At 37.3% G+C, this 27,688-nt stretch overlaps 2 protein-coding genes across 3 annotated transcripts in view; one reads left to right on the top strand and one right to left on the bottom strand.

Annotated features, from left to right (window-relative positions):
- The window catches only part of PHACTR3 (phosphatase and actin regulator 3), a 109,128-nt gene extending 96,809 nt beyond the window's left edge, over nt 1–12,319 (top strand). For both annotated transcript variants that reach the window (XM_034066881.1, XM_034066880.1), the window contains exons 9-13: nt 4,472–4,527; nt 8,653–8,714; nt 9,572–9,712; nt 9,865–9,941; nt 11,723–12,319. In XM_034066881.1, coding sequence (XP_033922772.1) covers nt 4,472–4,527; nt 8,653–8,714; nt 9,572–9,712; nt 9,865–9,941; nt 11,723–11,738 — 352 coding nt within the window. In that variant the 3' untranslated portion in view covers nt 11,739–12,319. The remainder of the gene's footprint in view (nt 1–4,471; nt 4,528–8,652; nt 8,715–9,571; nt 9,713–9,864; nt 9,942–11,722) is intronic.
- A 1,493-nt stretch (nt 12,320–13,812) lies between these two features.
- The window catches only part of SYCP2 (synaptonemal complex protein 2), a 28,681-nt gene continuing 14,805 nt past the window's right edge, over nt 13,813–27,688 (bottom strand). Inside the window, exons 24-45 of the mRNA XM_031047662.2 lie at nt 27,122–27,240; nt 26,325–26,355; nt 25,671–25,735; nt 25,513–25,570; nt 24,839–24,894; nt 24,279–24,327; nt 23,984–24,158; nt 23,530–23,597; nt 22,153–22,332; nt 21,219–21,405; nt 20,541–20,788; nt 20,252–20,422; nt 19,407–19,497; nt 18,662–18,823; nt 18,233–18,360; nt 17,394–17,488; nt 17,213–17,312; nt 16,438–16,496; nt 16,025–16,103; nt 15,570–15,626; nt 15,200–15,303; nt 13,813–13,938 (exon numbers count right to left, since the gene is read on the bottom strand). Coding sequence (XP_030903522.1) covers nt 15,229–15,303; nt 15,570–15,626; nt 16,025–16,103; nt 16,438–16,496; nt 17,213–17,312; nt 17,394–17,488; nt 18,233–18,360; nt 18,662–18,823; nt 19,407–19,497; nt 20,252–20,422; nt 20,541–20,788; nt 21,219–21,405; nt 22,153–22,332; nt 23,530–23,597; nt 23,984–24,158; nt 24,279–24,327; nt 24,839–24,894; nt 25,513–25,570; nt 25,671–25,735; nt 26,325–26,355; nt 27,122–27,240 — 2,253 coding nt within the window. The 3' untranslated portion in view covers nt 13,813–13,938; nt 15,200–15,228. The remainder of the gene's footprint in view (nt 13,939–15,199; nt 15,304–15,569; nt 15,627–16,024; nt 16,104–16,437; nt 16,497–17,212; nt 17,313–17,393; nt 17,489–18,232; nt 18,361–18,661; nt 18,824–19,406; nt 19,498–20,251; nt 20,423–20,540; nt 20,789–21,218; nt 21,406–22,152; nt 22,333–23,529; nt 23,598–23,983; nt 24,159–24,278; nt 24,328–24,838; nt 24,895–25,512; nt 25,571–25,670; nt 25,736–26,324; nt 26,356–27,121; nt 27,241–27,688) is intronic.

Raw genomic sequence — 27,688 nt, 5'->3', positions numbered from 1 at the left:
ATTCTAAATGTAATCTGAAAATACCCTACAACACTCCCCAAACTGCAAACAGCTGAAGAACACATTGTGCTTAAAGATTTTTGCTTCTTTGCACAAAACAACATTAACACAAAAACTTATTTTTCTGACTTAAAAATAGCTGTCCCTGTTAGTGTTGTATCATCCCCACCAATGTATGGCGACTGCTTTAGCACTGTGAGAAAACATTCAGACTTTGGTCTCTATGAAATTTTGGGGCATCACTCACACATGCACAACAAACTCCCTCTGAACTCTACCAAATGCTATTTACAGGGAAGCCATGCTGGTACCTCAATTTCTGCTTTGTTTCCCCAAGTCCCTCTCTCTGGGATCTCTGGGCTGAGCTGCTGCCAGTCCAGCTCCGCTTACTTCTGCTGTTGGCATCTTTCGGTTTAACCTAAAGGGGAAGCAAATTCCCAGAGCAGATACACTTGAGACCCTGCCAATATTAATCACAGTCCATGCATTTACACCACAGGGAATCTAGACAGAGGTGGGATTTGCCTTTAAGTTACTTCAGAGTTTTCAAGAAAGATTCAAGTCCCTTGCAGAAATGGCTGTCCTTACAGAAGTGCTCAGAAGGAATGCTCCTACCTCAGCAGATAGTACAAAAACACCCAAACCTAGATTTTCATATCACCCAAGAACACAACAACATTAATTGGATGTTTTTCTCTAAGTAAGAAATAGATATCAAAAATTAAAGTCAACTAAAAAGAAACCATTGCTGTAACACAAGAGAAGTTGTGCACTATGTTAGTCCTCCCAGCTGGGCTTACAGTCACTTTACTGAGCTTAAGTCCCATACTGGACTGATTCTTAAGATGAAAAAAGCAACAGAAATGGAAAGCACAGGACTCACCTGTCCACGTCCACGTCCACGTCCACATCCACATCCACATCCAAGCAGTGCTGGAGCCTCATGCCCACCTCAGACCTTCAAGCAGGCAGGGAAGCCTCAGGTGGAGTCCTGCCACCACCCACCTTCAAGTGCAGGAGCTTTGTGAACCCACAGGAAAGGGGCCAGGACTCTGCTTCAAAACAGCCTGTAGCTCTGAAACACAGAATCCTCTCTGTGAGAAACTTGTGGAGATCACCCACAGTCTATGGAGGGCTCATGTTTTAGCCTTCACAAAGTCTCCTTCACACCAGGTGTCTGGCTCATCCTCTGGGATCACACACCAACTCCCCTGATGCAATACAATCTGCTGATAATCATTATTCACCTGGAGTTTGTTTCCTTTAGACACTGGAGAGCTGAGCATCCCCTCCCTAGAGCCTTAGTGCCACAGTCCCTTCTTCCCGGCCTGTGCTCCCCAGCAAGCATGTCAGGAGAGCAGCTGCCATTTCCCCAGGCTGCACTTCCCAAGGCCATGGCGCTGCCTCTCTGCAGGGCCAAATAGCCGCCTCCTGAGGGAACACACTGAGCTCAATGCACATGGGGTGCTCTCTGGTTCTGTTAGAGGTAGAAGTTCATGTCAAACAGCTTCAGAGAATAAACATCCAAAGCAGAGATGCAGGAGAGCGTGCAGAGGTCCATGGTGCCCAGAAAACAGCTCGTCTAGGCAGAAGCACGAAGTCTCCTGAAACAGGCTCTTACTCACCAGTTCCCTTCAGGAGGCACAGGCGTTTTTGACAGGGCCACTTTCCCTCGTGCACAGACACTGACCTGACCCTAGCCCTCAGAAACAGGTCTGTCTTTGTCTCACTCTCAGCCTGCCTGCAGGTGTTCTGAGGGAAGCTGGCGGTGGCAAGGGGGACTGCGAGTCCCCTTCTGAGGAAGCTGAGGGCTGCTGAGCCCCCCATGGGGGGTGAAGCACCTTCCTCCATCCACCCAAAGCAGCTTGGGCAGGACAGGCTCTGCTCCCACACTGAACACTCAGCAGCAAGCAGTTTCTTGCCGTGATGGCCAGTCAGGTGAGGCAGCACATTGCAAGCGGGCACACTGCTCTCCAGACGTGCAAGAGACCCTCCTGCAAAAGGGCCTCTCGCGTCCTGATTTACTTATCAGGGATGTGTGCTCCCCCCAGCCCTCGCTGCTCGCTCCTGCTTCCCCTCACTACCACCAGCAGACATCAGTGGAGGCTACTCGAGTCCTTCACCAGCCTGTGCCATTTCCCGTTTGCCCGGAGCCCAGCCACCATGCAGCACAGCTCTCACAGCAGAGAAAGCGAACCAAAGTGGGTTCTGGACACAGAGAGGCTTCTTGTGAACAGAAACACCTTGGAAACAACAGTGTCAGCAGTGTTGCCACTTCCTGTTGTTTGATCCTGACCCTGTTCCCAGCTTCCTGATCGTGTTACAAATTTGTTTTGAAGAAAATCCACATCTGGTTTCATGATTATGACAAAAAGCTTGGAAGTATGGTCCCTATGTCTGAAAATCTTAGGAAAAAAACCCAGTGTCCTCTGTGTGTATTTATATGCCTGTGTGTATCTGCACCTTTTCTTTCTGTTGTGGGTAAAGCTGAGGATGTGCACAGAAATATATTGTTTCTGGGCACCTACCATGTATTTATCAAAGCCAGAAGGGAAACAAGGTTTTAAATAATTAACCATGATAAATATTATAGCCATGTATATAGATATACACAAAGAGCATTCATATACATAGGCATTCTCATACTGCATTAATCACTTCTTATAGGCTTTTAATCCCCCAGTTTAAAAGGGGCCTCTGAAGTCTGATGTACAGATTCTGGGAGAATCTGTAAGTCTCACATGGAAGGGCTGTAATTAAGAATGGTTTGAGAGAGAGGCATGTGAGCAGCAGGTCGGGTGGATCTTTCATTTGCAGATAAGCTCTCCCAGTAAGTCATTCTTCTCCGATTTATATTATAAAGTGCATGTTAATCTCTTTCAAACAAAACCTAGAGAGACTTGTATCATTTCTGAGGCATAAAGGGGAATGAGTGAAGAAAGAGTCCAAGGGTAACAGGAATTGAAAATATATGTTTAAAGCCTTTAGTATGGCATTTTAGCATCATTCCTGTTTCACTTTGGATTATTGCAACATCCACTGCTGGAGTATCCAACTCATTACTCCAAAGAGAAATCCAGAGACCAGGAGAAAAATTTTAAGTGATCCAAAATGTTAGGTAGGAAGAACAAGAGTTAGGCTGTGGGTGTTTCTAAGCACAAGAGCTCATCATATAACTTTTCTGTTGGTGTGAATCTGGTATAGCAGTTGTGATGCTTTCCTGTTGCCAAAGCTGAAAGCTTTCCCAGGAATCTCAGGGAACTTGATTAAAAAAGGGTAAGGAGTTGCATTTATAATTTGGGCTGTTGGTCTGACAATAAAGACAGCTATTTTGAATGAATATCTGTGGTAAGGCTTACAGAACAAGGAGAAATTAGAATCAGGTATTTTTACTGTTTTTTTACAGTCTGGTAACAGTGTCTCCATGTAGGTAAAATGTAGATCTTGTTACAGCGTTACCTTATAATCATTCCTTTATTTCCTATACTCAGTAGAAGGATGACTACTGCAGCAGGGGTTTGCAGTGTGGTCCCTGCTCTGAGTATTTCTTTGTAACTCCATCTCTGGCTTGGCAACATCTGCTGGAGGCGAGATGATGAGAATCCTTAACGTTGCCAGGATGAGGGCCAGGAAGCATCATAAACTCTTTCCGATCTGCTTGCTGGATTATTACATGAAAGATGGCAAATGAAGCATGTGTGTGTGTGTGTGCGTGTCTGCCAAAGGGAGGGGTTCAATTACCTGAGATTCTCTGCAGATATTAGCAGTGTCTCATGGGGAAGTCTCATTTAGTATGCAGAATAAATTTGCTGTGGCACTGGTCATATGATTTGAAGACTCAATCCTGAAGCAGCACTACTGAAAAGGGGAGGTGAAACTGCATAAGACATTCCGTTCAGACAGCATGAGGCTGTGAGCAGCACACGAATTTTTATTCAGCAGGCAGGAGGAGAGCTGCTGGATTGGTCTGTTAGATGTGTGCTCGGGAAACCACAGGAAAGCGTTATTCTGGCAAGTCTGCATTTTGTCAGGATGCACCACTGGTGTTACTAGAAAAAAAGAAGCCCACTGCTACCTGAGATTAAAAGGAAGAGGCAGTGATAGCCACAGAAGATCATTGTGAAACTCATTTGATAACCACCTTAAATACCCTCTCAAGAGTGAATTTAACTGGTTCCAACTGACTGTCTGGAAAGTATGGTGAAAAGGATGCACATTCAGAGGAAGCACTTCACTGACAGCAGAGCAAACTAGAGGAGAAGTTCTACCTGCATTGCTGACATTTGGGAAAATAACACAAGAAAGCATTCTGGTGTCAGGATTCTTGTGCTTTTTTTTTCTTCCTTCCTGAGTACTGGAGAGGGATTTTGTAGTCCCCTCCCTGAGGAAAACACTAACCAGAACTCAGAATACTGCAGACTTTCCAAAGGACAGGCATGGTACAAAATGTGATTTTGGTGTTTTTCCGCAGGCGACTCAGCCAAAGACCTGCTGTTGAGGAGCTAGAAAGAAGAAATATACTTAAACGTGAGTATTATTTTTTTTCCTAAAGTATTTTATATGTGCTTGCTGGAACCAGTGGCTGCATTTCTAGAACATAGTATTTTTAAATAGAGAAATTGACTAGGATTACTTTCTGCACCTAAAAGTTTCAGTTTTTCACATGTCCTGGGTTTCAAATACTGCAGGATTCAGAATTTACAACTTGACTTGGTTCAAATGTAGCCTTTCAAGCCATTTTCGTTCTGATTACACTGTTAGGGATGTCTAAGAGGGGAATACAATCCTAGTGTCACACAGTGCAAAGGGAATTGGACTGACATTTTTCAAGACATGGACAGTCATGGCAAACTGTACAGTGAATACCCCCAAGGTATATGGAAATATTCCCCAAGTGAATATGGAAAGCATCCCTGCAGAGGTGTGATTCTCCTAACAAGTACATTTGTTCATATCATTAGAGAGCTTCCTGAAGACAACTCATTCTGAGGTATTAGTAGAGGGACAGTTCCAGGCCTGTACAGATACTGCCACAGGGGAATGCTCTCTACATCTCTCAAATAAACACAAGGCAGAAATGTGCAACTCTGCCTAAAGATCTGTGTTCTGGCTTGGGGATCAAACAAGTGGTGAACATCATCCCCTTCCTCACAAGTGCTGGAAATCTTGTGAGGAGCAGGTGAGACAGAGCTTTGGAATTGTCTCCATTATGGGTTTCAGACAGGAGGAAGGGGGAGACCATCAGCTTAAAGGAAAAGTATCTTGCTTCTATTATTTTCATGGTCTATTTAGTGTTGAAAGATGAAAACCAGAATAACATAAATAGTTTGTTTCTCATTAAACAAGCATATAACATAAACCCACATAAGTTTGCCTTACAAGAAGTACTGCCTCTGCTATTTGATTCATATTTCATGTAATTCACTAGGAAATTCACTAGGAAATTGTAATTCACTAGGAAAAAAGTATCTATATTTTGTTACCTAAAATTTAGTGTTTCAGAACTTTCTTGGTAGTTCACAGTAAAAGCCTTGTGCTCTTGCCACTGAAGTTATTGGAGATTTCAGTTTTAATAGAAAGGAGCTCCACAGTGTACTTACTGTTATTTTCAGCACTGTTCCAATGCATACAATACACATGGTAAAATTACATGTCTCACATGTGCATAGATAGACAGGAAAAAGGATAGATGCTTTGCAAATGTGAATGAAACTTGGCCTAGCTTCATCTGTAATCTACCACAAGAGACAAGAAACAGCAGTAACCCAAGATTCTGAAATATGTGGGGCCAGATTTTCAAAAGCCAGTACCCAGAATCTCTGAAATCCTGCTTCTTTGGGCTTTTTCCTGGCTAAGAGCGTGCTGATCTCCACTGAAAAAATTTGTTCCTGTTTACTTTTGGAAGTGTGCTGGTTACATCCTTAATCTGGGTTACACTGACTAGATTTAATAATAAAAAAAGTTTGAATACATTCATATAATGAGCTTAGAGAGAGATAAAGCAGAAAGAAGATAAAGCAGAATTAAAGATACTTCCTGAATGCCAGCTAAACATGCTGGTTTAGATTTGTATCTCATTTAAAGAGCTCCAAGCATGGAGCACATTTACTGACTTCAGTTCAGGCTCAGGCTTTGCACAGGTTCAGCTGAGATCAGAAACACTTCTATTTTGTTTACCTCTTCCACTATATAAAAAGCTAAGTATCTTGTAAAGAGCTACAGCCATCACTTACTCACGTCAGCTGTCATCTTAAAAGGCTGGACAGATGCAACAACTCTAGCCTCAGTTTTGAGTGAATTTATGAATTAATAGTTTCCTTTTATTGCAAGTAGGGTAGAAATGCCCTTTAGTTAAATCACTGCAACCTCCTCCAGGTTGTAAAAGTTTGTACAGTTGTGTTCTTAGTTTCCTAACATCTTTGATGTTCCCCATATATACTGCTAACAGACGCAATGCTACACCAAAGCTGTTGTAAGGACTAATAATTCACATTTGAACAACTCTGTCAAATAAGAAGCATATTGCAAGTGCCTGAGTGCAATTACTGTGTTATTCTAAAAAAAATCTTGGGAAGATTAAAATAAATGACTTATTTCCCTTAGGAGGACGTTTTGCAGATAAAAGTAATACTTAAAAAGCAAACTTAAAGCCAATGTTTTCCTACAATGTTGTGGATCTTCTAAGTCCTTTAACTACCACTGGTTTACCACAAACACAAAAAACACATGAACTATCACAGCCCAGGTAGTCACATGTGTTCGTCCTGCATTCATCAGAAAGCTGGTGTTCACAGGGGAAAAGGAAGCATCTCATAACTCACACTGTACAGTCCTTGGTTCCTTCTTAACAACAGCAACTGGTTTAGTGCCATGAATAGCCAAGAGTTCCCTGGGTAACTCAGAGAGCAGCAAAATGGGTTACAGAACTGCACATGATACTTCGTGACTGGGAGTGTCTCTCCACCGAGATTTACAAAACCAGCCCTCTGAGCACAGGCAGAATGATATTGATAGGAAAAAGTACTCTGGTTTGCCTCTGTAATAACACCAAAATTTTATTATGCCCTTGCTAGCATTTCCTATCAAATTCGGGGTTATTTTTTCCTAAAAGAACTATTTATTTATTATCATTTCTTGGAGCTGGGTATAAGCACTGAACCTGGGTGCATCTCACATCAAATCAGGTCACTAAAACATGTTTACTTTATTTGGAAAAACATTTTTTATCAGAAATGTGTCCTTGTAGGTTTGCTTTAGGAATTCTCTCAGTGCATATTACAGTCATACCTTAAAAAGGGGCCTATACCACAGAAAGATCTCTGAATAAAATATGTAGTTAAGAATATCTGTTTTAAAAGGGGTGAATTGAACCTGAATGAAGCCTATTAGTAATTTTTTGCATCATAGCATACACTCTACTTTTTAAAGCCTGTTCTCCTTTTAACCATTCCAGACTTTAATAGCTGCTCATCCCTGACAAAGCACTCATTTTAGCTATCCTATTCTCTTTTATATTTGTGTGCCTTGCCACCAAATCATAATACAGCACATTATAGCATTTTAGATTCATTTGATTTACATTTCTACTATAGCCAGTTGTAGCTATGCACTGCTGTGTTATTTTAAATAGATACTTACAATTGCACTTCAGTGTAATCTAATGAGCCTAAAAATAAGGCAGAAAAATCCTTCATTACTAAAAATATCATTTTGGAAACTCATCTGCAGTACTAGCGTTTTTTTCAAGACATATTAAGTCTTGATACACACATATCCAGTGTGCGCTTTAACACTGGAAATATCTCATGTAAGTGGTGTATATATCTACATAGTCACAGTTGTATCTAAAGAATCCCACAGTGACTACATTTTTCTCTAGGTCTTCAGCTTTTTTCAGGTCACAGACTCACACCTTAATTTAGTAACAGATAGTACTAGAAATAGAGATGCCATTAAGTCGTTTCCTAAGGCAAAGGATATATTTCAGACAGTGTTACAGCACTCTGGTCTATTTTTAGACCCTGGGTGGAGGAGTTATCATGGCCTGAATGTTAATAGGCACAACACACAAAAGCAGCCTGCCTTAGGTTAGAGTGGAACGATGCTACGAAAGCAAACCCCATGAGGATAAAGAGGTTCTAATGTCAGTGGCATATCCCAAATAGCAATGAGAAAAAGCATGCAAGTGTGAGATAACTACTGTGACAGTGTGACCATCTAAAGGTGTCACCTCAGAATGAGGTTATACAGGAAAGAACACACTTTCTCTGGAGCTGCTGCAATAAATCTTTTCAGCATGTAACAGCAATGAGTGGCTCCAGCAATATAGAGAAGGAAAAAGATGTGATTAACTATGAAATATTTTGATTTTCCTTCTAAAGTATATATAGCTGGAGAGCTGGTATGGCTGCTGTTGTTTTATTACATCTCACTGGAGCTGACTTTAGGAAAAGCTGATACTGGCATCAGGACATTGTCACTACAAAGGTTACTAGATATTCTGACAAAGAGCCAAAGAGATGTACTGAACTAACAAAACACACAACTAAGAATCATCTACTAATATTTCTGTGCTTTTTTATTGCCTGGAACTTTCGAAAATACTAACCTCCTCATGTGGAAAGTCATCTCTCTTTTTTATATTCTTCACAGAGCGAAATGATCAAACAGAACAAGAAGAAAGGAGAGAAATCAAACAGAGACTGACAAGAAAGGTAAGATCTCGTGATACCTTCCATTGTTTTTAAAAACTTACCAAAACCGATATAGCATCAACCAGTCCTAGAGGTCATTATTACACAAAGCTTCCTTTAACAGACATCCTTCCCAGCAGTGTCTGAGCACTGGGTAATATGAATTACAAAAGTATTTACCTTATCTCAGCTACACGAGACTTAGTAGGATATTTACATATAAAGTTTAAGTCAGAAAAGGGATGTTTGCTTGCACACTGGGTATTTTGCAGCTATACTGCTGGGAAAGGACTACTTCATTTTCTGCAGCAATCAGGAGCAGAGCTGACTCCCTGCTGAGCACCAGGTGTGCTCCCACAATAGATTTCTCTTTGCATTTAAGGTATTCCCAGAATCAGAACTAGATCTGCTGTTCTGTTCACAGGAATCCCTACTGATTCCTATGATCCCTAATGATAAGCCAAATATGCTGGTAACTTGGAAAAGCCAAATGAAAATTCTTACAATGGGTCCAGTCCTGAAAACCTCACACAATCCGCTGCTGACTGTAGCAGAAAACCCCTACAGCATGTGATGTTATACATAGACCATAATAAATTCATCACGATTCCTTTACGTATTGTAAATACACTTTACCAAAATCCAGGGTAAACTATTTTCCTCTTTTGTCCATTATAAAACCACTGTGCTGTAGCCCACAACTCTGTTTAAACCATGATTACTCTTTTAACAGTCCTCCAAAGGACTGAGTATTTCCCTGGAATTTCCAAGGGTTGGGACTTAGCACACTAAGCTACGACAGGAAGCAGAAAACATTGCACATTTTGTTGAGATGTTTGTTATTAACACTGTTTGTTTTACAAAACTACTTAATACAGCTTAACCAGAGACCTACAGTTGATGAACTAAGAGACAGAAAGATCCTGATTCGATTCAGTGATTATGTGGAAGTGGCAAAAGCACAGGACTATGACAGGCGAGCAGATAAACCATGGACAAGACTATCAGCAGCAGATAAGGTACTGACATAATTAAAATCACATCTTCCTTTGCTGTACCTAAGACCTATTAGTTCTGCCTTAAAAAACTCCCGTTCTGCTCTGCAAGTCTGGTATTTTACCACATTTATATTTCACAAAATTGTTAACTTTCTTCTATTTGCAATTCCTAGGCAGCAATTAGGAAAGAGCTAAATGAATACAAAAGTAATGAAATGGAGGTACATGCATCAAGCAAACATTTGACAAGGTCAGTTTTCCAGCTATTTATTTCCATTGTCTGCTAAATCCAGTCTACTTCAGTCCCAAAGCTCTTATATGCTGGATGTGGGAGAAGGCTATGCAAAGGAAGCTTTGTTTTAAAATAAAAATGGAAATATTTCTTTTCCTGCTCTGAACCTGGCTTCTCTATTTTAGTTTTGCTTTGATTAGCATGTACTGAGAAGCCCCCAGAGCTTCTCCAGAACATCACTCAGCTTGCATTTTTTGCACTGAAGATTCAAAAGCTATGACAAAAAATTAAATGTACAAACAATATGCTATAGAAAGGTTTTTCAATTAAATGTACTGGAGTCTGCAACCTCATTATCACAAACACTGCATCTTCCCTGCTAAAAGATATCAAATTCTACACTGTAACAGGACATACATAATGGCTGGAAGTAATAATTAGTTCCAGTGGAATGTGTTCTAATGGACTCAATATCCCTTGCGTGCTGGTCCAGTTGCTACTGCAAGGATGGCAGCCCCCCATAGCACACTTAATAGCAGTGGAGAGTGCACAAGAGAGGACTGGTTTTGAGTCCTGTCACTGTCCAAGCGATCAGGCCAATGTGAAGCTAGTCACTGCAGTGATTGTTTCATGTGCTAGTACTGCTGACAAGTACCATGCTTAAACATGCATGAAAACATTCATCTCCCTTTTCTAAGTGGGGAAAAAATGTGAGAGGCTGATTCCACAGGCATCGTTACTTGCAAAAAGACCATGTTAGAGAAAAATTGAAACAGCAATCAGTTGGTTCCTACAATTTCCATTATATCCCTTGAGCAAGTCCAATTGCTCTTAATACACAATTTTTGGAGCTGCTGCGAGCACAGTGTACTCTTGCCATGGCTGTAAGCGTCCTCAGCTGTGCTTGCTGCTAAAATAAGTTGCTTAACACTATACTAGGTAACTTGATGTGCAATCTGGTGTTCTGGAAGGCTCCCTTCAGCCACGCCTAGGCCCAGGGTGTCATACTCAGTTCTGAATGCAACAAATTCCAGCTCCAGTAAGCTTTGGATGCTCAGTGAAAAGATGGTCATTGATCTAAATGCCATAGCTATATAATTCTAGACTGTTCATGCAGTTGTCAGGGCTCTTTTAACATTACAGTCATCACTGCATTGACAGGATTAAACATGGGCGGAAGGGGGAACCGGGGGGGCTGCAGTTTAAGTCTGAAAGTGAGATACACATTCTCTCACTGAAGGTAGCTCTGGAATTTAAGCAGATTGTAAAGATATATTTTGAAATTTGTTCAGGTTATTAGGAGTAAACAAGCTCACACTTTACAATCAGTGCTAAGGCATTACAAATCATTGGGACTTCAATTACACACCTCAGCCAAAGAACAAGCCTATAGTGCAAGAGTGTATTTATTCCAGATAGACTTTTAATATCTTCGTACATTAAACCAACCGTATGTCCTTTTGTATTTTCCAAAGCATCAGCTCAACATTGCTTACCTGTTAGAAAATAACAAAGTCACTGCACAGTAAAGAATATTTCTACTAATGACAAACTGTGGCTGAATTCCTAAAAGGAAAGAAACCAAAATCAACTCCGTATCTGTATTTGCATTTGCACTCCCAAGTAACTGCACTACAGTCATGGCACATGTGTGGAACTGTGCTGGTAAATGTTATGAATTAAAGTTGCTGTTCTTCAGTACTATTACTGTACCTTTAAACATCTTTTAATTTTTTTTAAAAATTATACAATATTAGAAAATTCAAAGCGGTTTGAAACGTCTCTCTTATTTCTCCTAGATTTCACAGGCCATAGAAATTTTCTTCTGAGAAGAATCTGTCTTTACTTTTTGATATTGCTGCTGAACTCACATCAGGGAATATATAAGTCTTTCCCTAAAGTTCAGTTCAGGCTACCTTGATGTTTATGTGGAAGAAGGCCTCTGCAGCTGAAGTCTGCAGCACTTACGGGCAGAAAGAAGCACCAGAGCTGTACTCTGCTCTGAAGTCAGAAGAGAGATGGCCTGTGGAGTGGGATGATCTGCTGAAAAAGACTGAAGTAAAGCTACTTGAAAGAACTACTACTCTCCTTCAACACTTGTTTTAAACTGTTTTGCAGACTATCTTGGAAGAGGAGATGTGCATGTACAGGCTTTACCATTCCAAGGCCTCTGACATAAACGGACATGACACACTGTCATTCAGTATTATGTTGACAAGACATTTTGAACTTACCACAGTTAGTTTGTAAAACACTTAAGTTCATGATCTAAAAACTAATTTAATGTATTATAATTTCATTTTTTTTTATATAATGTCTAACAGAATCACAGCTGCAAGCATTTTTGATTCCTGTTACTTTTGTTCTTTAATTAAATGACTACTTATTGCAGGAAATGTACACGTTTCCTAAAGCTCTTTTTTTTTCCCAGGGACAGCTTTGAAGGGAGGAGATCACTGTTATTACACACCAGATCATATTGCTTTTTTATCATGACAGAATCTTTACAAAACTATGATATCAAACTGAGGTTTTCTATCTTCTGGAATATTGGTGTTTTGGACCGGATCCTAACCAGCAGAATATGATTGTCATTATACACTAGCTGAGGTTCTGGTTCTCTAAAGTTAAGGTCACTGTTATTCAAAATCAGTAAACTGGACAAGCATAGATAGATACTACATAACGATGTGCTCTGATGTTTGGCAAACAAATCTTATGCTTTCTTGACAGTACAAAAAAAGTCACTAGATACCAATACGAAAGCTAACAGAACCGTTTTGAGGGAGAAAGTAAAGCCAGACATTCCATCAATGCTCAACACTTTGGAGCATCTGAGAAGTCTACTCAAGATATTACTAAAAGAAAAAGCTTAGGGGAAAAAAAAAAAGTGCTAGCTGGAAAGCATGCCTGCTGAGAAAGCAACAAAATGGCACATCCACTCACAGGACAAAAATGTCTGCAGGAGTCTTAAATTACATCCTTTTAGGAAGCTGCTTGGTATTAAAGACTTGAAGAAGGTGCTCTTGATCTTGTAGCTTCATTGAGATGATCTCCATAAAGCATGAAAATAACAAAAAACACGCAATGTAAAATTGTTTGTATAAACTATTCCTAAATCACTGTGAGGTGAATGAATCCACGCAAACAGTGGATGCACTAACTTTCCATTCTCTTCTGCCACTCAATGTTGGGATGGAGTAAAGTAAATATAGAGCTCATGTTTGGCTAAACTAATATTTAAGAATAGAAGGTAAGTACATTCAGTGCAGTACTTAAAAGTCTAAAAGAGAAGAATCCTGAGAGGTGTGGTGCCCAGGCACAATGAAGCTCACTGGCTTTGCTTGTAGCTACCTGCAGTTTTGTACAACTTTTTATGTTTGACTTATGCGACTATCAGTTGAAGACCTGAATTACCCAAAGATTTTTTTTTTTCCTATTTATTGCAATTTTATAACTTGCTGGCTTTTCACAGGTTTCACTGTAACTAATAACATACTGTTATTTATATTGATCAATAATTTTATTATTAGTACTATTCATTCTATACAACAACATAGTGATAGTCCAGAGGTAATACACAAAAAAGGGTAAACAGAAAGGATAGAAAAGTTTATTCAGCAGAATGACCACTTAGTTTGAGAATAGGAGATGACCCACTGTTAACTCTAGCCTTGGCTAGCAATCCATGAAAGTAACACTCCCATTTAGCAGTGATGTGTGCTTTCACTGGTAATAAAAACACTGCACAAAACAACATTAAAGGGATGTTGAAAAATATGATAGAAAAAATATTTTTAGGGTAACAGAGCAGTTTTAGAAATGTCTAACAGTGGCTATGGTATTACTAACGGGACTTAACTATCTCGTAATTATGCAGCAAGAAGCTTTACTTCTTCCCCAGGTTCTCAGCTGTCCTTCCACCACCAGCATCCCAGGCTTTGGTCTGGTAAGAGCCAGCAGGTTGTGATTACTGCAGAGTCACAGGGATCACTCAGCTTGCTGCTGGGCAGCTCTGTTGAGTTGTTTGGAGACCACATGCAAAAAAAAAAAAAACAAAAAAACAAAAGATTTCCCAATGCTGAATGTTGCCTTTATGAATGCTCCCTTGTGACACTGCTTAAATTTGCTTGTACCTGCTGGAAGCTTTTAGAAGGTAACAGGGCTGGATCAAGAGTGACAGGAGGACAGTAAACTTTCACAGGTGTAATTTATCACAGGTCCTCACTAAAATTAGCAGTTGTTTTGGTTTTTCCAATACGCACTTGCTATGAGAAAAGAACTCAGGCCTTGCAGTGTACTTTTAAAAACCTTGTACAGTTAGGAGAAAAAAAAATACTGTCTCATATACTGATAAATTCAGGTAGACCAGTAACAAAAAAGTTTACCACCTCACGAGGGCCATCTAGTGGAGATAACAGTGATCACAGGGTAAAAATATGAACCCCCACACAAAAGCCAGAAGCTCAAAAAAATCAGAAAAGTATCAAGTACATTTAGGTAGATGAGCGGAAAAAAATATTTACTGACAACCTCCATATAATAATTTCCAGAGACAACACAGCCTTGTATTTTTTATATAAGGAATACATTTCATTTACAGCTATTTCTGTAATAAACTATCTCCTCATGACTGAAGACTAAGAACACTTACTCTGCATTCTACTCTCAGTACACACTGGTTTGCAGCAGTTAGATGTATTTGACTGATGTCCAAATATGTATTATAGATTGAAAGAAAACCAGTAATGACATTTTGCAAAACAAAAGACAGACAATATACATTTTTCTTTTAATATTTAATTCAACTATTTGCAACACAGCTCAAACACAAGTGTTCAGATTTTCTTTTCTCTTAGAAACTCCTACTGAAGTCTAACAGCACAGGCCAATAGGACTGAGGTCAATACAGGCAATTTGATTCCTAAATAACTTCTGACTGTATTTTGGATCAGACAAAAGCGGTATTTTGTACACACAGACCCAAACCAGAGATTCAAAGTGAAATTCAAAGGGATTTCTCTGAAAGTCAGTTATATAACCTATCAAAATTGTTAGACTTCTTAAAAAATAGCATATGCTAAAAATCTAAGAATTTACATACTGCATTTTACCAGATTCTGTAAAATAATTTCAAATCTCACATATAAAAGAAGTCTTATCCACAAAGATTTAAATATTATTAAGGAAAATAAACTTTCATTACAGCAGCTCCCTTGAGAGTAAAAAAACAAAAGTTGCCAAATTTTACATTGTAAAAGAGCATTTATATTCACCTTGAATTTCAGGAAGGTATCTGATAATTTTACTGCAGAATTCTATCTTCTGATTGAAACAATGTCTGCAATCCTCTGCGAACATTACACAGCTCCTCTTCTTGCTATGTAAAAAGCATTACATTTATCACAACATATTCTAATTCTGGTGCATAGCATATGCTGGTTTTAACATATCAAATATGATATTTTTCTTTTCCATGTCAATGTTCAATTTATTAAGACTCAGAATTAAAACAGACTGTCTGAATCTACCTGCTGCTTTCATCCCCCAGATAAGGTTCTAGAAATTGCAGTTTTTAATAATTCACTATTCAAACAGCTATACTTAAACAACGAATAAAAATGAAGACAACATAACTTCATTTACCATTTCTTTCAGAAGCTTCTCTCGCAATCCTTTTAATTCTTCTTTTATCAGATGCATCTATGAAAAGATACATTCAGTATCTTCTGTGTTCACAATTGGTAACCCATTTCAAGAAGACAATTACCTCCCTAAACGGTTTCTAACAGAGATACAAATGCACATGCATCCACCTTCAGAATGAAAGGGAGTTATGTTTTGTATGTGTTCTTTCTTGGATGATTAACACTGGTAAACAGAGCCACAGAACACATACATTTTGCACCAGTTTTGCAGATAATTGCATAGACCTTCCAATGCATGAAATCTAGGCCTAAAACACTGAATATTGTTATGTTAAAGGACACTTAATGACAACGAAAAAGGATAAAGACTTTCTTTGGGGATAAACAGTCAATGCTGTATCCGTTGGCAAAATTTAGGAATTGTTAAGAACAAGAAACAAAAGTTCATCATACCTCTGAAGTAAAAACATGTTCTTCACAGTCACCAGTATGGTAGATGTTCTTTTCAAATGAACTTTTAAGAATCTGAATTCTAGAGAAATAACAGGCAGTTCAAACAGTTTAGCTACATATGAACTTTCCAGACCTACCATGAATACATGCCATTATTTGTAGTCTATTTATACTTAAAAAGCATGGATAAATGTTACCATCATTGTTACTACTGGAATAGTCCCTCAAGTCTTTGGAAAAATTTACACGGAGAATAATTATATTTTTCCTGTAACATAACATTTTAATCCAATTTTCTCATCTCATCTGCTATGTCTATTTTATGGAAGAGAGAAACTGCACAGAGTTGGCTTAACTTATACTTAAACAAACAAAACACAAATCTGATCCCAGGACTAGTGAATCCTACGAACCTCTGCTGCTCATTTTTCACATATGTACTGAAAGTATGTGTGTGTTTTTTCCAAAAGATCTGGAAGGAAAAACATTAATAGATGATAATCAGTAGAAATTAATTTTCTGACCTAAAATTAATACCTACTATGAATAAATCACAGACTTAGCACAGAATGGGTAGGAGTTAACACAGTCACCACAGAATTATTGGTGGGGGAGGAGAAGCTTAGCTGGCAGGATGAGGCACTTCAGGAATTCTATTTTCAGGGAACCAATTTAACCAAAAATTTGTTCTGCCTACCAATTTCAAAACAATGAAAAAAACCCCATGCATAGCGTTTTAATCAGACCTTCCATATAATTTATGCCTTCAGGGTAAAACAAAAAGCAAACGTAGTCTTGTGTTGACATGAGTATTAGTATATTGATTTTTATATTACAGCAAGTAGCAGGAACAATGTAAACTGACTGGTCATAGAGCACACAGCAAATCAGCCTACGCTGTTACTGAAAAAAAAGCTCCTGAAGTGGGGTAAACAGCCCATTGAAACTCGTTGGGGTAGTTTGTTCTAGGAAGAAAACCATGAAGTGATGACCTAGAAATTCTAAGAGCAATGCATTAGCCAATGCTAACACCTCAAACCCATTATTTGTAATGGGACCCAACTTTAAGCAAAATGATAAAGGCTTTTAAAATCAAAACTAATGATCTCAAGTTAAAGCCGATATGAACAACCTATGGATTCCATCAGAATTCCCTTTTCTCCATGATCAAGAAACTAAAATACAAACCGAGAATTCTTTTTCCATGTTTTTCAGGGCCTGAGAATCATTTTCAAAATTCTCAAGTTGCTCAAGGAGAGTAGAACGGAATTCCTCCAGCTGCCTGCTCCTACCAAAACAAAACCGGCTGCTTTCAGGATGTATTCACTGCACTTCAAGCATGTTTTAAAACAAATCTTTGGTTACAGACCTGCATTCAAGAAGCTGGTAACTCAGGGCTGACAAATGCTCGTGGGCAGCTCGTAGCGATTGTTTAGTAAAATTATCCAGTTTCCTGGAGCGGCTCTGTGGGGATGTTTTTACACTAAATTCAGATTATGTTCACTTTAGGAAAAAAAAAAGGCAAAAAAAGAACCCAATCTTGGAGCATATTTAGTACTGTAATTGCTCAGTATCAGAGATCTTACTGAGCAAAATCCCCCTTTTTTTATCATCTCCCTGTCTTTGAAGGAAAAGCTTTCCATTATGAAATATAAGTAAAGACAGCTTTATGTTTTTAATAAAACTCTACCTAATTTTAATGTACTTAAATAGAAGTACATTATGTACATAAATAAAATTAAATAATGGACTTAATTAGAAGTACATTGTTTGAAAAATACATTTCTTCAAACTAGAATAAGTACACATGGAATGAATGATGTGTGCATGCAGCTGTCTGAGATGAACAAATACATAATTCAGGCTCATGTTTTCCTTTTTGCAAGTGATTTTCATTCATGGCTTCCATAATAAAAAAAATAAATAAAAATCAAAATGCAGTATGCCCACTCCTTTAAATACATACACTTGTTTTGAAACTACACATGATAAAAACCAAAGTGGACCTGGAAAGCAAATCGTTGAAGAGTCACATACATATAGGAACTGAAAAAGGCATAAAAGGAAACTTGGAATTTTATGATTTCCTGAAGTTCTATGCACATAGCTATTTTCATGTCCTTTTAAGCAAATGCTGTAGTGTACTACAAGCTATCATTTATATGCACATGTACTCAGACAACTAATATTGTATATGAAATATCTTGCCTCAATTTTCTTAGAAAATTCTTTTTGGAGCTTCTGACAGATACTGATAGTTGAACAACCAGGCTCCCAGATTTCCCCATCCAAACCAGACAGATCATTTGCAGATACAGGAGATATACTTTCAGACACTGAAGAAAAAACAAGATAATGTCAGAAAGAAGAAGTATCCCATGTAAGTTACAAAAGAGCCTATAACAGATTTTGTTACATACAGATGTCTGCAATGGCTCAGATATTAAATGGCTGAGACCTGTTTGTTTTCATGTAAATTCTTTTTTCATGGATATAGGCTCTAAATAGTTAGAATTTCTTTTTATGTATTTTTTAAACACATAAAATGTTTTCTAATTGATATTATCTTTTCTTGTTAGAACTTTGTTATGCTATTTTAAACTTCTGAACAAGCACAGCTTTCACTCTGTAACTAACTTCTGTAAGTAGCAGCACTCTCTGTTTTAAGTATTTCTCTAAGGTGTAACTTTGCTCTTCTCTTTCCTTTCTTTTCCTTCTCTTTGCTTGTTTGTACTTCATCAGAATTGCTTTCTGGATCACTGTGGTACCTTCGTTTGAGAAAAGGCTGTATAGTTGGTCCTGTAATAAACATGAAAACAAAGCTGCTTATTAGGATTATTTAGAGTAATTACATGGGAGGATAAAGAAGAGCCAAACTTTAGGAGTATCTGGAATTAAAGCTCGAGAATTATATAAAAATTAATTAGCATTAACTTCATGGAGTAATCCTTCATTCAGTGATAGGAGAACTTGATGTCAATGAACAGCAGGATTTCAAAGAACACAGAACTCTTTGACCCATTCAGGACTTGTTCATTAAAGAGGTTCATGGTAAGCTCTCTTTTCCTGATACCATTTAGCCCCAGTTTTCTTCCAGTATCAAAAGAAATCTTAATCAGTACCTTAAGAGCGCAACTAACTCTTTACAGTAACTGCATTTTGGAGCCAAATTTCTTTTTATTTTTTTTTTCTTGAATGGGACAATTAAAACAATGCAGAAAATGAGAAAGAGAGCAGACATGGAATAATACTGAAAATATGCAAAAGAAAACATAATTTAAGAACAGAAGTCATATTTTTATGGCAAATAAACATTTTTCATAACCTCCACAGAGGTATGTAGAATATGTAGAAAGTCTTCTGCTTAAAATGAAATGTCTACCTGACTCATGCATGGGGGCATAAGGTTCTTCACTGCAAGACTCTACTTTACTTCCACTGGAAGCAGATGATGGAGTTGGTGCTACACAGTCCTGAAAGAAAAGTCACTGATTAACTTCAAAACTCAAGCACTTTCAGAAGTCTTCAGAAACCCACATTTGTGTTGCTTTTCATTATACCAGGCACATGAACACCCTACAGTTTGGCTAAAGAAAAAAGAATCACTGCATGAATTGCTACTAAGTTGTACTAGATGAAAAAATAAACAACTTCACCACATCGATCATTAATGATAGCAGTACCTCAAGTGACCAATAAGGTCTAACTGTTTCCTGCAATAGAACACAAGAGAATTTCATAAAGAAGTCAGTGCTTTTTTCACCAGAAAAAGTACTCAGAAGCAGTGGTCTGAAGGCATACAGCAGTTTCGGTTTATATGCCAATGCTACAATAGTTATTATATTGAGCAGTACACTAATGCTTAAACTATAAGAGCACTTTTCCACCTCAAAAATTTTTCCATGCAGATGTCACAGTTCTTTAATTTGTGAAAAACTGTTTCTTTTCTATTGAAAATCCAGAGGAATGTATTTACTTCCTGTTGTTTAAGATACTAATTATCACTGAACTTCTTCCTTTGTTTCCATGTGACAAACAATTCCCTAACTTATCCCAAATATTTAAACAATAACTAGTAACATTTTCCAAGGTCACAAGTCAACATTATATATAGTGCTTAACATTAAGAAAGATGCATTTTCCTTAAACCTCCCCATGTGTAAAGTAAATGAAATAGAGGAAAAATGACTGCTCACTTCTGGAGCGCAAAACTTTATAGTAACATACCTTCTCTTTACTTCTGGTGGTAGGTTTAGTCATATCTTCTAGTTTTCCTTTAATAGAACATGTGTCCAAAAAGCAATGTCTGAAACTTGAATCTTTATTATTATCATGTGTTTTGCATGCAGATCCCTTTGCATGTTTTCCATTGAGAGTTTTATACGTTGGTAAGCTGTGCTACACATTAACAAAACATAATAATTGAGAGGAGATGTACAAAAAGCATAAAGCAGTTGGCAGCTGAATGGAATAATTTTCAGTTAAAATAACTGGAGAGTAATTTCAATATTCTTACCAAAGATGCTTCACTTAAAGCTGGTGAGAAACTTGTATTTCCAAATGTTAACTTTTTAGCAGGCATCTCAGGGGACTGATTTAGACACAGACTATGAAAGTTCTTTTTCTGGGGATGAAAATCACAGGGAGAGATTCCTTTCTCAAAGTTCAACATTTCTGCTTTTTCTAGTGTTGATTCCTGAAGATCAAGTGATCTTTCACTGCCAGTATGTTCTTGAGTAACATCTCCTGATTTTCTTTCAGTACCTAAAAAGCAGTTATTTAACTGTCAGCACAAGGAATGAAAGTTGGAAAAGGTAAGTTAAAGCTCCATATTGCTAACTGTTGCAACTCTAGGTATTTCCCATCTCAGATGCATGGAATTTCACTTCAAGTGTTGGCAAACAGTTTCCCACACTTCCACTTTGTGAGCTCCCTGCACTATTTCAGCAGTTACCACATTCATTCTAACACTTCTGCATTGCACTTCTATACTATGCTGATGTCAAATAACTGCACCAAACTATAAAAGTGTTAGTGATGTGTTAATAGATTTACTTAAATTATGTGCTACACACTGAATTAGGGGATCTAATCTTTTTAAAAGATGAAATAAAAGTAAAATTGTACAACTATGATAATCCTCATTTAAGCTCCAACACTTGATACAGTGTTGCTATAAAGTCAAAATACCCACATCTCACGATCTCAAGAGACACAGGACTCTCAGATGAGGGCATTTCAATTTTCTTTTCTTCTGCAAAGTTCTTTGATTCCGTAAATGCTTTGGGTACATAGTTTGCTGCTCTCTTTGGCTCCATAGGTGAAATATTCTGGAGGTCCTTTTGCTCATTATCATCCCCATTTTCTCCATTCTTACGTTTCTGTTGCAATACAAAGTTTATATACATGTTATTTGTAAACATATGGACACACAGAGGAAAAGAGCATACTATCTATATGTAATATTGAACAAGCAGAAGGTCCAAAAGAAACATCATTAGAAGTGAATAATTCATATAGGGTGTTCTAATACCAGTAAATATTGAATTTCTTTAATTCAGCAACCAAATTTTTATGAACTTCTTCACTATTGGAAACAATTACTAATGCTTCACGATCTAACCAATGAAGTTTTCAGACATATCCATATACAGGAAAATGCTATGCTAAATGAATGCAAAGAGTTTTAGCAGTCAATGTCATTGCTAAGTTACTAGAAATCCTGTTTGGGTATTCAGTAAATATACTGACATACCCCTCATCAAGTCAGTCTTTTTATTGTGCACAGAACAGGCTTAAGATTATCCATATCACACTACAAAAAAGAGCAAACTGGCTCCACAGAACTCATTATGTGCTTGAAATAAAGGACTCAGTAGTACTTTGCAGCAGAATAAATTTCATGAATGGAAACTGAAATCCTACGACGACTGAAAGATTATTTAGGACTGATTTTCTTAGCAGCTAAATACTCATTATTAAAAAGGGCACTACTAGAAATAAAGTTCATTTCAAGATGTTCATGTCAGGCACTTAAAATTCAGGAGCACTAAGTACAAAGTAGACCAGAATACATTAAAAAAAAAAAATCAGAATTGGATTTTTAAGAATAAAGTACAGCTCCATACCTGTATTTTTGATTTCTCCTCCCTAGAGATGCATGCTAAAGACTCCCATTCACTCTCTGATTCTGAACTGGAAGGCTCTTTGTAGTTTTTTGCTAATGCTGCTCTTCGAGGCCATTTTTGTCTGGTCATTTGTTTTATTGGTTCATCAGTTCTTGGATTCTGCTTTTTACATCTGCTCATCTTCGGAAGAATAAAAATAACTTCAGCTTACATCAGCATAATTAACAAATATATAATAAGTGGCAGGTAACTTGGTTTCATTATTTAAAATCCATTATTTCAAAACAACTAAAAATCATAACTTTACTAAGTCTTGGAGAGTCCAACCACCAATCTACTAAGTATTTTATGCAGATAATTTTCACTGTAGATCGGGCACAGTGCAGTCAGGAATGTAAGAATAAAAAAGAGTCAAAACAAATGCCATTTTTGAACCACAGCAAAGCTGCAGTGGGTTTCCAAAGGTGGCCCTCTGAAATACACACCCATTTAAATAAGACTAACTAGTTTGAAATAGAACAAAGCCAAAAGCCTGCACAGTGAGCAGGAACCAGCATCCTTGATCATGACCACCAGACTAGAATCAGTCTTTCTTTTTTTATCTGTTCCCCTTCTACTCCATTATCACTGCCACTCCACGCAGCAGGCAATGTTCAGAAATAGAGCAAAGCATGTTCTCACTGAAAGCACCCCAGGGACCTGACATTAGAAGGGATGAGAACATGTAAGGGCAACACCTCTCAGACTAGAAACGATTAGAACTCTGGTCTTTTGCTCTCTTGAAAAGTGCTCTACACAAAATGTATGCTGGGAAACAACTTTCTCGTTTCTAGGGTCAAATGTATTAGTGACTTTAGATGCTCTCCACCTAAATCTATGGAGTAGTGGAACCCTATCTCCTCAAAGTAGGCACTTTGAACTTGCTTCGGTAGATCAGGGGCATTTTGTTACTAAGAAAGTGCACATTAGTAAGCAGACAGATTCAACACTGAGCAACTGAATCCTCTTCACAATATTATATGAATGATTATTATATGATTATTATATTATAATGAATTATTATATGAATACTGTATACTCTAGATGGCTACTAAGTAGTAAATAGACATCATCAATAATTTTATGTAGTAGAATTTAAAAAACATCAATGTATAACAGCCATTCTAACTCAGCCAGTGTTATGCCTGAAATACTAGCTAGATATTACAGAAAAAGAACACAGTACCTGAAAAAAATAAGACTGTCTTTAACAAGAGACCTTGAAATAAGCATGACAAAAAGGCATATATTTATGAAAAAATATTCTAAAACACTTTATGGAGTGAGTTCAAAGATTTTTAATATGTATTACAAGTCTAGTTGCAAATTTACATTTACCTTTTTCTTATTTGTATTTTTGCCCTTAGGTTTATCCACGTGGCAAACAGGTTCAGGTAATTTCTCTGCTGTTACAATGCATAAAGTTAGAAAAATCAGCAAAATATTCAAATGTTTGACATCCAGAGTTTTAGCTGTAGAGTCACAGAATTACTTTTACACCCACAAAAATTACTAACTCAGTACACTGCTTTCAACATTGTTTTTAAAAGCCAAAGGTTTTGGGTTTTTTTTTGCACACAACCACCTCTGCCTGTCCCATTTTCCATGTTAAAATCCATACTTTTTAGAAATTCACCTCTGTAAATTATTAGAACTAATCTGAACATTTCTTATGACTGCAAATAAGACAAAAACCCCTTATCTGTATCACAGCACATTACATGCTGTGCAATTAATGTCTATGAACAAACTTATTGCAGCATTCTTAAGAAATATAGAAAAAGTTTCTCACTTTTGTCTGTATTTATAGGTTTCCCCAAGTGCTTATTTCTGCTGTAATCAATTAACTGGGCTTTAGGTTTTCTATTTGATTCTCGTAGCCAACTAATGTCTGTCTTGCAGTCATCGCCTCTGGTTTCTGTGTCTGTGTCACTAAAGAGATGCTTCTTGTTTTTATTGTTTGTAATCTGCAAGACAAAATATCTTTTTAATTTATCCATTTACTTTTAATATACCTTTCACTTATATAATTGGCATGTAAAGGCAGGAAGACAAGGTATTCTGAACCACAAAAATAAAAGCCTTACTTGTTTTCCTTGTTTCACTTCAGTGCTTGTTTTACCATGATCTGCATTCCTTAATGAGAAAAATAAGACACATCTTTAAATGATACATTTACAAATACTTGTTCTAAATGTTTCTACTGTTCATGTGATATGTGGATTAAGGATTCAAAAAAAAGCACCTACTTTCTGTTTTCACATCAATTTTGGAAATACCTGTTCACATCAAACCTGAAAAGATGCTTATTTGCTAATGATCCATGAGAACACACAGTAAGGATATGCCTCTTTGCACGCTGATGATAAACAAAACCCTCCCCCCTCTATTCAGGAGTTTCTATCCCTGTAGTATTCTATGAAGAGAACTGGAGATGTTTTCTTCATGAAACATTCTTTCCTTTTAGTCAGCTTCCCAGAGGAAAATCATGAGACCATAGCAGCTATGTTTATTGCTTGAAAAACGAACACAGTCAAGCTATTACTGCCATGCATACATTCCCTGGATTTTCATAACAGAATGCTGCTCAATGCAAACAGTACTATTTCTGATAATCAGCAGACTAGACAAAATAGCACATCCCTACCCTTTTTTGTTTGAATCTGTATGAGCGCTCACTTCAGTAACATGCAATTCTTTCCTCTGAAAACGTAAATAAATAAGAAACAAGTGGATTTTTATTATGCAATTTTAACAAAATTAAAAAGGCCACCCCAGTAAAAGCTACAGGTTTTTTTTTGCTTGCTTTTTATACTCAGCAACTAACTTGTGATGATTAATCTCTGTCTTTGAAATTATATAAGAACAGAACCAAATGGCAATGACTGAAGTTTTCACTGTCTCAAACGAATAAATGAGTTTCCATTCACTTGCTTCGCTACTTTCACCATTCTAGCAGGTTCCTTCGAGCCATAAGGAACAAAACTATCTTTCCTTGTCTTTTGCTTCTATCTTAGCTCCATTCCCTTTTCACTCAAACATTTGATCAAAGATATCTTCACAATGGGGATCAGAAGGATGGCAATAACGCTTCCAGGATAACAGCATAATTGAAAAATAATGATACTCCTAACAAACAGTTTCATTTTTGATGCAGGAAAACACTGTTATAGATTTAAGTGTAAGATATTTACACAGGAAACATTTTCCCCCACTAAATTCAGTGATATGATTTGAATTTTTAGATGTTAACAATAATTTCAGTTGACTGAGTTCCTTTATATTCTATTCATAACATATCAGTTTCAGTTATATTCTTACTCCAAGCTTTATTGTAGGCTCATCAAATCCACTGATGTTAAAGTTGTAGACATCATCCCTGTCAAAGAGACAGAGAGATCAGTTTTGTGACCAAATTGTGAACATTCCACAAAGTTGAGTACCTGAAAATTTTGTTTGAAAATGTTTTAACTACTTACACAATAGGACCAGCAGTTGTATTAAGAAAAGTAGAGCTTTTCAGCTTTCTATCTTGAACTTCATCCTATATATAAAGAAAAAGTTAACTCCTATGCCAAATTTGGACTGTGCTTTCACGTACAGTCACCTCGCAAAGTTCTTCACCCATAGCATATGAAAAACCTCAGACCCCCACTTGATCAGCAACAGTACAATGAGGCAAAAGGGGACATGGGCTAATAGAAGCTAAATCTTTTAGAATTTAACTTTCAAGGATGCCAATAAACCCTCAGAACCAACCCTCCCACCCCCCACTGCTCCAAACATTATACTGATTTCTGTCCTGGCTATATCTCATTCAAGGATTCTGTAATCTCATTTATGACAATATTTTTATTCTAAATATTTAGCATTGCCACATTCAAAATGAACAGATTCAGTTCTATAATATGTAAACAGAAATTACTTTGGGTTACAGTGGCTGACAGCTCTCTGTAAAAATATTATTCCACATAAGTAAATAAATAAAAAGTATTTTAAATATATACAGTCAATGCATAATGAACATCTATAGATATTTAACATTTTGTGAACTTTTGGTTTACATACACTACTACCACCCTATGTACATATATCAGATATGAAAAATATTTCCAACAAAAGCAATATGTTACCTTAGAGACACAGGATTTATTTAAATGTGGCCTAAAAAGTAAGGACACATTTTGTTGAATGACAATTAGAATATATGCATTTAGAATACTGCTTATATATAATAAAAACCTTATAAAACACAACAAATTTATTTAGGCATTTAAATACAACCCTAGGTAGATTAAGAGAGACCAGACCCTTTCTTTTCTGTGACCTAGAAAAACTGCTTCCAGCTTACACAGCTACACTGCAGGTTCTACACAGCTCCCAAGTTGCTACCCAAAACATTCAAAAAGTGACACAGCCTCACTGTTCCAGTCCTTCATCACCCAGTTACAATCAAACATGGGGAGCATGTAATTACAATACAGAGTGTATTTCCAAATATCAGTTCCAGCAAGAAAAGGCCAAATTTTTATTTAAGAATTTGTTAAATTTAAACCAACAGTCAACTCTTTCAGGAAGACAACTAGGAGTTTTAGATGATCAGAAGGTTGATGACTGAATCCAAGTTTGACCCCCAAAGTACAATGATGGAAAGGAAAGGAGACAGCCATGTGCAGAGCCCACAAACCATACCTGCTGATTTCAATGAGCAACAAACCACTGAACAGAGTTTCTAACACCCTTTTAGTTATTTCAACTACTGGAACTGTACGACTCCTACTCCTCAGTGCAACAGTGTTTATCAGAAGTTAATAAATTATTCATATGAAAGCAGGACATGAAACAACTGTAGACAGAGGAGTAGATCACAGATAAAGCCATAGGCACAAGAAGAACAAGCACGAAAGTAAATTAATAGTTCCCATCGTACCTGTTAAAACCCAAGGAGTCTCTTGCTTTGTTTTTCTCATCTGTCTTTACTTTATATCTGTCACTGATTTTACTAATTAGTGATTTTGCAGCATCTGTCATTTCTTTAGACTTTGTTTTCTACAAAAATAGAATTTAAGACTCAACTTTGAACCCATTCAACAAAAGGACAGAGCTAAAAACAGAACTACAGGTTCCCAGCAGTCACCTCAACTTCTCTAAATGCCTTCAAGATGTACTATCAATCCTCTGAAAACTATTTTCCCTTGCATTACCCAAACAGTGAGCAATGAAATACCAGATTAGCAGATCTTTTCCATGTTGTGGGTTTGGGTACTATAACATTCAAAAGGAAACAAAAAAGTACATGAGAAGCACAAGTTGGTGCTCAGTTAAGAATTATTTTGTAAAAAGACGATTACTAAAATGAAATTCAGAGTAAACTAAACTTACACAGGTCACACTGAAAAAGCAAAGAGTGAAGCTGATGGTATTTAATGCACCTGGTATTAGTGAAAAATCAATTAAAAATAAGTTTGTGACTAAATGAAAGTAAAACCAAATTCTG

Source organism: Melopsittacus undulatus, chromosome 10, assembly GCF_012275295.1.
Source record: "Melopsittacus undulatus isolate bMelUnd1 chromosome 10, bMelUnd1.mat.Z, whole genome shotgun sequence".
NCBI lineage: Eukaryota > Metazoa > Chordata > Aves > Psittaciformes > Psittaculidae > Melopsittacus > Melopsittacus undulatus.
The sequence above is the reverse complement of the archived record's forward strand: the minus strand, read 5'-3'. Positions and strand labels throughout refer to the sequence as shown.